This window comes from Macrobrachium rosenbergii, chromosome 14 (genome assembly GCF_040412425.1).
Source record: "Macrobrachium rosenbergii isolate ZJJX-2024 chromosome 14, ASM4041242v1, whole genome shotgun sequence".
Lineage (NCBI taxonomy): Eukaryota > Metazoa > Arthropoda > Malacostraca > Decapoda > Palaemonidae > Macrobrachium > Macrobrachium rosenbergii.
This window is the reverse complement of record NC_089754.1, coordinates 47,949,771-47,962,270: the sequence shown is the minus strand read 5'-3', so window position 1 is coordinate 47,962,270 and position 12,500 is coordinate 47,949,771. Positions and strand designations below refer to the sequence as shown.

Sequence of the window (12,500 nt, the reverse complement as noted above, 5' to 3'; positions counted from 1 at the left end):
CAAGACAAATCAAGAAAAATATCATAACGTTAGACAGTGACGACCCACGGAGAGATTCGGGGAAATTTCCCTGAGAAACAGTGCCAGGGTGGGGGAGGAAACGACGTTATCCCCCTACCCGCCCCCCGTAACTGTTTAGTAGTCTCACGGGGCTTATAACCCAATAAATCCCAAAACTCATCCCTAGACATCTTTAGGGGAGGACTAATACAGTCCCTTAGGACGGCGGAGATAAATAAAAAATCTGATATCGATACGGCGGATTTATTGTCGATATCGTCTGTGGGATTTACCTTCGTGTAACTGAATAGTTTTTTGGTTTTTTCCTTTTTCTATTTGTTATGGGGTCTCGTTGCCAGATGTAGGAGAAGGAATAAGAGGATGGAAGTTATTTAAATGAACGAGTAATTTGTGTAATCGAGTACGGGGAAATTAAACTGTATTTATTAATATAAATAGTTTTTATGAATAATCTTTCTCCTTCAAAACAGGCTGGCATCAGAAAAACAAGACAATGGTCACTGAGACATTCATCCTTCGAATCCCAAAGTAAAGATGAAACGCCTATTTTGAAAACATCCAAAATATTATCAGCTGCTCCAAACACCCACACTATAAAAAGTCTTATCTTCAGCAAGTCCAGCCTCTTTATGTACACAATGCATTTCACTTCTCTCAATCATTTTCCAGGTCTTACTTTCTCTCTTTTCCTCTCTTTAGAAACCTCCTAATTATATATCCTATCACAAGCTAATTCCTTACTAATTTCTCCCCACTTTCAGATTTCTGAAAAGAAAACTTTGTCTGTCCACTAAACTACAGTAGAATAAATAAAAGAATTCAGTTACTGGAAGTGTGATTCCGTTGCACTTCAACAAAATATATCTGCTGATAACATGCAAAATGAGTAGCACGCACTGATTCTTCAGGCACAAGCACTGAAGGAACTTTCCTCTTGAAACTGGAGCCTACAGGTCTATGTTTTGACGTAACTGAAATCCCATTATGTTAGAAATCAATCAATCAACTACAGTAATGCACAAATAAGGGAAGAATTTATAATTGTGTCCTAAGGCAAGGAAATTCGAACTAAAGACTGTGTGGCTATGGCACAGCAAAAGGTTAGAGAACAATAGTCATATGGTAACTACTCAGAGTAAGACAATTAAACGGGTCACCTTATATGAACCGGCTGTCATAAACGTTAGAATTGAGGCCAAAGGCCAAGTATTGGGACCTATGAGGTCATTCAGCGATGAAATGGAAAATTGACAGTAAAAAGGTTTGAAAGGTGTAACAGGAGGAAAACCTCAAAGCAGTTGCACTATGAATCAATTGTTAGGAGAGGGTGGAGAGTAAGATGGGAGAAAGAGAATTAGAAAGGAGGTAGAGTAAAAGGAACAAGAGGGGTTGCTGCTAAGGGCCGACAGCGCACTGCAAAGAATCTTAAGTAATGCCTACAGTGAACCACATGAAGAACACCCGTAGCGGGCCTACGGGTGTCATAAACATTAGATCAGATACTCAGTTCGAAGTGAGAATCGCGTTTAAAAGATTGTTTATAAAAAAGTTCGCTCTCAGTTCATATTTGAATGTCGGTATTCATCTTATCTTTTTTAAACGAACAGCTATATGACACGGTTTTATCCGTTAAATTCTAGTCATAACTGCTGCAAAATCTACTGGGTCGGATGGTAGGCGTTATAAAGTATAAATATGCTATACCAAGTACCGTGAACTTAGGAATAAAATTAATAAAATAATATTTCCATTCGGTCGGATATAATATTGAACTGACACCAAAATACTTCTTTTCCTTTAATTGTAGCATATCCTCATTTTTTTTTTTATGTCAAAATTCTCTTTCTGCTCGTCTGGAGAGAGAGAGAGAGAGAGAGAGAGAGAGAGAATCAATTGATGTCGGAACGATAATATGGTAATCCGAGATACATCCCACGGTGTCATTCTTTCTCATCATGTCCCGCAAACACAAGGGAAGGTAGCCGAATCCGAATCACGACCCTCACTCACCTGGCCTGCCCCCTCGACACGTGTGCGCGCACGCGCGGTGCTATCTGCTCTCATCTGTACTGGGTGTGTTTAGCGTAAGACAATAATGAGGAGGATACTTTTGCCGTGATGTTATCGTGATGAGGGGAAAGGAGTCGAGATCAGATCACTGTCGGAGGTAATGTCTGTAAAAGAAAACTATTGTGGCGGCTTTGACTGTTCGTCCGCACTTTTTCTGTCCGCCCTCAGATCGTAGAAACTACTGAGGCTAGAGGGCTGCAAACTGGTATGTTGATCATCCACCCTCCAATCATCAAACATACCAAATTGCATCCCTCTAGCCTCAGTAGTTTTTTTTTATTTAAAGTTAAAGTTAGCCATAATCGTGCATCTGGCAACGATATAGGACAGGCCACCACCGGGCCGTCATGGGCCGCGGCTCATACAGCATTATATTGAGACCACCGAAAGATAGATCTATTTTCGGTGACCTTCATTATACGCTTTACAGAAAACTCGATACCGCCGAAGGAACTGTGGCGCATTTTTTACTTGTTTTTATTCTGTATATCAAAAATGTACAGATGGATTGTGATGAATATTTGTGGGGATGTGGTCTATGAGAAGAAAAAGATTTTTACTGAATTTTATGATGGATTTGAATCTCAGTGCGGATAAAGAGGTTTCTTCCTAGCTGAATATGATTTTTAATAACAGCGACCCCAACTAAGGATCCAACCAAGAAGAGGAAGAAGAAGAAGAAGCGCTCTCTGGGCGCTTCTTACTTCTGATCAGAAATTACCAACTTTATTTACACAGTAATATCTTTAGAGAAACGTCACGCTTATCAATTTAAAGCTTTCAGAAATTTCCTTTTTTTCATTTCACATTCACATTAGATAATGGGAATGTTAACAAAAATCACCTTCTTTACCGCACCGGATATTTGGCGAAATACTTTTTATTCATATGAAAGTCACACAGTAAATACACAGCGCAACAATGAAGCATTTTGAATGAAAGCTTTAATAAATTACTTTCCCTCTCTCTTTGCTTTTATACACACACACAAATATATATATATATATATATATATATATATATATATATATATATATATATATATATATATATATATATATATATATATATATATATACATATATATATATATATATATATATATATATATATATATATATATATATATATATATATATATATATATATATATATATATATATAAATAATTTGTGTACGTGAGTGAATCTTCGACAGCAAATTCTAGTCACATGCGTTTACGAATTTCGTCCCCGAAAGAGATACAGGTAGCCCCCATTATCCGCGGTCCCCCCAAATTTTGCAGGTGAGTAGATGCTTATCATGCACGTGCATCAACTCATCAGCGGACTCCTCCCACCTTCACCCCCCCCCTCCCCCTCCCTCTCCCTCCCTCCCGAGACCAATCAACCAAACCAAACCCCATCGCCATCACCGCTATCGGCAAACGCTACATGTGACGGCGTATCGGCGTCACGAGGACGGAAAAAACATCAATCTCACTTACGTCCGTTCCTCCCTCCCTTTTGTTCTTAATGACGTCATCTCGTCAAAGGGGTCACGTGACTGCTATCCATCAAGGCGGATGAGTCACGTGTCACGACCCAGATTGCGGCCGATGGATGAGTTAATCCGTGTATTTAGCCTCCCATTTCGGTAATGATAAACAGCGGAAGTGTGGAACAGTGGTTGTTGATTGAATCGGCTTTGTAAGCAATACAAGAGCTATCTTATGCTTATTCATCAGACAATGGTTTGTTTAACTTGCGTTAAGCTAATTATGGACTATTAAATTCTCCTGCATTGTGCACTGACTTTAGTTCCAGTGTTTATAATTATAAGTTTCTGAAAAGATTTCCAACAGTTTTTTTTCCAAAAGTGAAGGTATTTCATGAATCAATGCAAAGAATATATAATCAAAAGTTAAAATATAAAGGGAATGTTGAGCTAACTCTCCTTTACAGATAGGAAGTGGGGATGTTGATTGGGACTGAAAAGAAAAAGGTAAAAAGCTGTTAAGATTAATTGTTTTTTATAGCGCATGTGGACTATGACGGATACAATTAGTGAGAAATATATGGATGCGAAGATAAATCAGTAATTGGGTGGAGGCTTGGCCAAGTGGAGAAAATGGAAGACAACGGGTTAGTAAAAAGTTATGGAAGGAATTAGGAAAGTGAGACCGAAAAAGAATTGGTTGAATGGTGTGAAAAAGGTACTAACTGTTCACAAAATAACTTACCCAAGTTGCAAATCCTTGCAATGAAATCTCTTAAACATATTCTTATGTAACTAAAGAACATTCAAACCAGTTCATTCACTGACCAGGTACTCCGACGGGATTGGGCGGCGGTGGGTGATGCCTCTTGCCCTGGGTCATGTACTTCTTCTGGCGCGCCCTGTTGTTCTGGAACCACACCTGAGTCACCCTCTTGCTGAGCCCGGTGATCTGCGCGATGCGCTCCAGGTCCTGGCCGTCGGGATTCGAGTCGATCTGAAAGTTCGCCTGGAGGACCTGGAGCTGCTCGTCCGAGAACGTCGTCCGGACTCGCTTGCTCTTCACTTTGCCGCTGCCGTCGCTCTCTGTGGGAACGCAAAAGGAGACAAAGATGGTTGAATCACCTGAATGCGTAAAAGAAACGAACAAATAAGGAAAACTGTAACTAGGTTAGCAGAAAATATGAGAGTAAATACAATTAAAATTCACTTTATATTTGGGTTACATCTTGTAATGGATTATCCCCAGAAAAAATAACATACTTAATAAATGATATGGACACTCCTTGCAATGTCAGTTTGCATAATCTACTTGAACAAATGTACGTTCAAATGCAAGTTTATTTTTGGTGTACATCTTGTAATGAATTACCCCAAAAAGAATAATGTATCTAAAAAAAAGATATGGAAACTCCTTGCAAAGTCAGTATGCGTAATTTTTACAAGAGCAATAATTAAATGCTTTCTTTGACAGGCCACGAATCATTACTGAATATATCTAAAAAAAATGATAAACAAATTTGTAGTGAATCACTTGAAAAAGGTAAATACATCCCCTCGCTATGTCAGTTTCTGTAATCTTTACAAGATCAATAATTGTTTCTTCAATAGGACACGAATCCATTCTAAAAAGGAATAAACAAATTTATGGTGAATGAAATCACGCCAAACTCACCGTCATTACTCGAGACACCACCCTCTATGGACTCGATATAATGTTGCTTGCACAGGACCCTGTTATCGTGAAGGGCGAACTCCTCGCCGGTGCTCAGCTGCCTCTTGCAGGCGTCGCAGGCGAAGCAAGCGAGGTGGTACACTCGGTCCCGCGCCCTCCGGACCCAATCAGCGGCTCCGATGCTGCGGCAGCACTTGGCACAGCGCGCCCCGAAGTTCCTGAAGGCGTACAATAACAAATAATTAGTGAGCTGCTAACCTGAAACTTTCCCTTGCTAATTAGGGAGGGATTGGGAGTTGGACTAACTTCAGGTTTTCCCTGGATGGTGAATTCTCGTGTTTATCGCTTCCCCCCCTCTATATTGAGTGTCATATCTATGGGCGGCTGATTGGCTTCCAGCTCTCATTCGTCTTTGATGGCGTTCTGCTTTTGATAAAGTGTGTATTCAGCAATCCCAAGGTTTCGAGCGGCTGACTCGAGCTTCCAGTAGCTACGACTCGCACTATATATCTTAATATTTCGACCTTTGTCGAATATACATTCATGCTTTCTGTTTCAGCTTTAAAACGTCATTTCATTCCCAGTGCAGAACGGGGAACGTCAGAAAAAGAAATTTTTTTTTTCTACCCAAAGGGACGCCAGCTCTCTCTCTCTCTCTCTCTCTCTCTCTCTCTCTCTCTCTCTCTCTCTCTCTCTCAATCCCTTCCCCCTTTCTATGGCAGCGGGGAGCCTGATAAAGGGAAAAGGGAGACAGTCACTCCCTACGCAGTCTCCCTTCAACACTGTTTGATGTTATGATTTGGCTTGTAATTGGATGAGGACTTTTTTCTTGATTTTATTTGCAAATCTGACGAAGAAATGGGATTTGCTTCCCAAAAGAGAGAGAGAGAGAGAGAGAGAGAGAGAGAGAGAGAGAGAGAGAGAGAGAGAGAGAGAGAGAGAAAGGATTAAGACTAGTACTTATTTTGAGCGTATTTACATGATGTAATAATTTGATGTCTTTGGGACAGATGGTCGAATCCTCGTGCTTTTTTTTTTGACTCGGCCTGGTTCGGGCCAATTTTTTCATAATTTACATTGGTAAACTGAACATTATAAGTAAAAGCTCTGCAAGTTTTCTTTAACTAGTACACGAAGGCCGAAGACTACAGTGACTAAGAGCTGTCGCCTAATTTTTTAAACATACGCTAACTAATTTATCACGTATTATAACGTCCAAATGGGGAACGAGAGATGTAGAAATTATTTTATTCATAAACCTTAAGAGCTCTTTGAAGATGCTGCTGCTGCCAATTAAGGATAATCAACACTTAAAGCAGACTATCGAAGAATCATGCAAAAATATACAATCTGTCAAGAATTATAAACCTCCCTGCGACGATCAAAACCATCCGTAGAAAAATTACTTATATCTGAGGAGACAACTGATGAATCTTCAGTGCACTGAGAGAGATAGGCCTATTTTAAAAGGCCTAAATCTATTTAAAAAGACATTTGAGAAAACCACAGTGTATTCAAAGACGCCTTAAAAATCTTGAGTATATTTAGAGGGACCTTAGTCATATTCATTTATTTCAAGAGACATGAGAAATCTCAACTGTATTTTATACAGTTTTAAGGATCTCAAAAAGTGCTTCCAGGGGAATCTCAAGACTTGTCAAATATTGAAAAGAGACGTCTGAGGAACCCTAAATGGGAAATATCAGACTGATTCAAAACGATATTTGGAGAATATTAAGTGTATCTAGAAAAATATAAAGAACCTTAAAAGTACCCATAGAGAATACAAACTTGTAACACAGTGAAATCTTAAGTATATTTTAATTAATCAAAGCAGGAACTGAAAATTATAATTATTTATTATTTGATTTATTCAGTACGGGAATTCATTCATATGAAGCATACAACACACACTTATTAACATACAAACAGACAGACAAACAGACATGCGTTATAGATTAAAAATGCTTTCCTCTTGAAAAATAAATAAATAAATAAATAAATAAATAAATAAATATATATATATATATATAAAATATAATATATATATATATATATGTATATGTATATATATATATATATATATATATATATATATATATATATATATATATATACATATATATATATATATATGCATATATATATATCCCACTGTCAACTTCCGTTGCATATACTCACTGGGTATATGAGACCACTGAGTTCAAACTAATTCAAATAAATTCAACTGTTTTTCTAGAGCTGAAGAAAGGTTATCCTACTAGAACATTTTAAATAACGACCACATAATGAATTAATACCTGCTGTCTCGGATTTGCAAGATCATTGGTTCGGTCTCGTCCTGTCGCCCATCAGCTGACCCAGTTGTGAAAGTTATACCAGCACTAGCTAAGGTCAAGAACAGGGTATCGGAAGAGCAACCTCCTGCCCAAAGAGACTTACTGGGAACAGGAAAGCTCTTTCCAGCCGCTCCTCATCCTCTAAAGACGAACAGTGAACAAAATTTTAGCTCACTTTTAGTCTTTAGAGGTCGGGGAGCAAGACAGGAAGATTTTTCAGTCCTCAGCAAGTAATGAATTAATATTTCGGTCGTGACTTAAAATGTTCTCGTAAGATAGGAAAATGAAACTGAGTATGAATCCTGATGGTTTCGTATTTATGCTTTCAAGATCTCTTCAAGTGTAATTTTGAGTGTCTTAGAAAACTATAAACGAAATCGGTCAGAATCTATAGCCAATGTTCTTCCATTTTTCCAATGGTACATCTATAAATAAATATATATATATATATATATATATATATATATATATATATATATTATATATATATATATATATATATATACATACATATACACACACACACACACATATACACATATATATATATATATATATATATATATATATATATATATATATATATGTATATATACTTGTATTCATGTTTTTATCTGCTTGACTAAAATCTCTCTCTCTCTCTCTCTCTTTCTATCTATCTATATCTCTCTCTCTCTCTCTCTATATATATATATATATATATATATATATATATATATATATATATATATATATATATATATATATATATATATATATACATATTTAAATATATATACTTGAATTCATGTTTTTATCTGCTTGACTAAAATATCAACAGCAAACACAGTCCCCTTTGAAAGCGTACACACCCACACATACACAGAGAGAGAGAGAGAGAGAGAGAGAGAGAGAGAGAGAGAGAATAATCCAATAGTCGTTCCCTTCCGTGTCTTCCCCACTGAAGTTAACGAATCGCGCAACAACTGAGGGATAAGGTTAGCGAGCCCTCCTCAAACCACCCCACCAACACCCCCCACCACTCGATACTCTCCCAACTCCTCTACCTCCCTTTACACTCCCCCACCCCACCCCCCTTCCTCCCTTATCACCACCTACCCCTCCCTCCCCTTCCCAGGCGTTGCTGATTATCCGTCTCCCAAGATCCGTCTGTCTAGTAGTAACACGGTGGGCCCTTTGCTCTCGTACTAACAAAGAGTATTTACTGTATCTTTGTCGTCCTATGTGATTGGGCAAGGGATTGCGTTGGCCTACACGTCATCAGTAACGTCACCAGTACACTTCTTTTTTAGTTCCTTTTTTGTTTGTTTGTTTATATGACTTTGCTAGGTATTACAACAATATCAATCGTAGTTATCTTGTCATTATTAAGTTCGTCCTATTTCCAAATTACGGTTATTTGAAGGTATTCTACGAAGCTGAAAACATTTTCAATGGTGCTTTTCAGATACTGTCAACATTTTTTTAGCAAGACGGTATCCGTGAAGCAACCGGTTCTTTTTAATTAATAAATTACTATTATTAATATTAGTAATTTGCAATAATTTATATAAAACGTGTCCAAAAATATACATATTTGACTGACAAAAATCAGACAAGGCAGAATCTGGACGAGAATTATGAAAGAACAGAAGAAGGGAAGATACACAGAAGGAAAGATAATAAGTACACTCAAGAAAATTTTAACAAATAATCAGACAAACAAAATGAAGCTGGAAACAAATCGTAAATGAGGCAAGAGAGAGAGGTGTAAATGAGTGCATCCTCATGTAAGCAAATTTGAACCAAGACTGGAATAGCACTGCATATAGTCTAAGGCAGACATCATTGCCAGAGAACATTGGTTATACGGTTACCAACGGCGTAAAAGGAATAGTGATGATAAAAATGACTACATTTCGACAGGTACTACCATTCAGTGCCGACATTACCTAACTGGAATGCAGAATTTAGGCCAAAGGCCAAGCGCTGGGACCTCTGAGGTCATGTAGCGCTGGAAGGGAAATTGACAGGAAGAAGGTTTGAAAGGTGTAACAGGAGGGAAACCTCGCAGCTGCACCAGGAAAGAATTGTTAGTGAAGGGTGGAAAGTAAGATGGAAGAAAGAATATGAAAGGAGGTACAGTAAAAGGAATGAAAGAGGTTGCAGCTAGGGGCCGAAGGGATGCTGCAAAGAACCTTTAGTGATGCCTACAGTGCACCGTGTGAGGTGCGATGGCGGCACTAACCCCGCCCCCCCCCGAACGGGGTACATTATCTAATGCACTTGCACTTGTAAGTAATCACTGCAATATTTCACGCATAATGCTTCATCAAAACCAGACAAAATTTATTCTTGGGGTCATAAACTGTCCTATGACCTTGAAGAAATGAAAAGAGTGGTCAAAATTATCATAGAAGAATAACAACCAGTACACAACGTAGATGCCTGCTATGTTTCTACAAACTCAGAGATGCAATACATGACCTTTAAATGGACTTGTAACCTGGAAGGAAAGGTCAAGTAAAAAATATTCTTGGGAACAAATAATCACATACGTCAAGACACCTCTATCAAGTTTCACTCAACTCAGAGACAAACAAAACACTGAACAGGGAAAGTTTGACCTTTAAATTGACCTGTTTCCTTGATGAAGGTCAGGGTCAATACACACTTTAAAAAAAAAATGGTCAGCTGCCTACTACAGATTTTCACCATCCGAGAAAAATCGTTCTGACATCTAAACTGACCTGTGACCCGCAAAATAGGCCAGTGTCAAAATATTTTAGGGAAATACTCAACAACCCAAAATAATAAATGTGGAAAAAATTGTTAAATATTAACTGGAACATTTATGGTACACAGAAAAACATTTACATAAACCAGTTTGCTTATTAATATGATAAAGAGAAAAGTGCACCACTCTCTCTCTATCTCTTCCATAAATAAATCTATATGTATATATAAAACATATATATATATATATATATATATATATATATATATATATATATATATATATATATATATATATATATATATATATACATACATATATATACAGTATATATGTATAAGTTTATGGAAGAGAGAGAGTGTGGTACACTTTTCCTCTATCATATATATATATATATATATATATATATATATATATATATATATATATATATATATATATATATATATATATATATATATAAAAACATTAGTTAAGTCACCAAGACTCTGAAAGAATGATCAAATCACAATGTGAATAAATGACAGACAAAATTAAGTGGATGTAAAATGACATTTACGTGAAAAAAGTGGAAAAATAACTGAGCTATGAAGTGAAAGGTCAAAATTAACCAGTACGTCAATAAGGGGCCAATTAACGTGCCAAGATCTCTAATTACTACGGAACTATTCATCCTAATCTGTTTAAAAAAATGTTGTGAGGAATAGGAATATACGACAATATTACGGAAATAATTATTATAATTCGAACTGAGCTTGGATCGAACTTACCTAATCCAATAAGAGCAGCATAATATTCCTATTGAGAATTCCGGCGCCGAATGTAGCAACGTGAAAGCAATGTGAGAACTTGAAAACATTCGCATGAACCACATGCACGAGAAAGAGAACATCGCAATGCGCACACGGAAAGGAAAGGCACGAGTCTTCTTCTTCCTCCTCCTCCACCCCTCTCTCTCTCTCTCTCTCACACGGGCGGCGCCCAGCGACCCAACGCCATTTGTATGTAGTATCAGCGGAGACGGACAATTGAATATTTTCCTCTTGTTAACCTTTTTGTTTCTTACTAACATCATTTCCCAGCGCACGGTTTTCCCTCACCTCCCCTTCCCCTTTCCCTAACACATACCCACCACCCATCCCCCCTACCGTAGCACCCTCGGGCCTCGGTAAGGGGGTTTCCAGCGCGTTTCGACCCTTTCCCAAAACGTATTGTTGCCCAATCGGCCGTGAGCCCGGGAAAAAGGAAGATGCATCCAAAGCATTTAGGGAAAACACGAAAGTGACTGGAGGATGAACGCAAAAATCAATCGCGCTATTTGAAAATCAGATGCCTTCAACTTCTCTCAGAAAGGAACGTTCGGGCTGCCATCGACCGTCATGGGTGAACGATAGACTTGGGGAAAATAAAATTCCGCATTCTAAAAAAAAAGTTGGGAATTCGACGAGAAGATAAAAGGAGAGAGAGACAGAGAGAGAGAGAGAGAGAGAGAGAGAGAGAATGTGTGTGTGGAACATTTTAGTAGCAATTCATTTAAAAACTTGGTAAAAAGATATTGTCATTCAATAACTAGCATCATATCACTCAATGAAACGGTTAGATATCCTTTATCAGGATATGAAATATGATAAAAAAGCTGTCAAACTCACTTGAAAAAGAAACTGTAATGGGGAAGACTAACCTTGAATAAAAGTCTTAGTTTTACTACTGCTAAAACCAAAATATGCAACTATTTCTATATTCCTTCCCCATCCGTGCATTGAACAAGATCCCCTCTGTAACCTGCACAGTACATGGATGGATTTTAAACTATTTTCATTACACGATGCTCCTGTCAAAACACCTGATTTTTTTTTTTTTTTTATTTCATCTTTCACCTTCACGCTTTAGCAGCCCTTATTAGAAGATAGACAGCATATAGAATTTTAGCCAAAGGGAAATTGACAGAAAGAAGGTTTGAAAGGTGTAACGGGGGGAAAACCTCGCACTTGCACTATGATCCAATTGTTAGGAGAGGGTGGAAAGTCAGATGAAAGAAAGTTAATATGAACAGAGGTACAGTAAAAGGAATGAAAGAGGTTGCAGCTAGGGGGCCGAAGGGACGCTGCAAAGACCCTCAAGCAATGCCTACAGTGCACCACGTGAGGTGCACTGACGGCACTCCCCCTACGGAGAGCAGAACTTATTTGGTACTTTGCAGTTC

General features: G+C 37.8%; 1 protein-coding gene across 1 annotated transcript in view; it reads right to left on the bottom strand.

The window, feature by feature from the left end:
• The window catches only part of LOC136846112 (LIM/homeobox protein Awh-like), a 40,756-nt gene that overhangs the window by 6,257 nt on the left and 21,999 nt on the right, over positions 1 to 12,500 (bottom strand). The window contains exons 4-5 of the mRNA XM_067116854.1: positions 5,243 to 5,460; positions 4,396 to 4,653 (exon numbers count right to left, since the gene is read on the bottom strand). Coding sequence (XP_066972955.1) covers positions 4,396 to 4,653; positions 5,243 to 5,460 — 476 coding nt within the window. The remainder of the gene's footprint in view (positions 1 to 4,395; positions 4,654 to 5,242; positions 5,461 to 12,500) is intronic.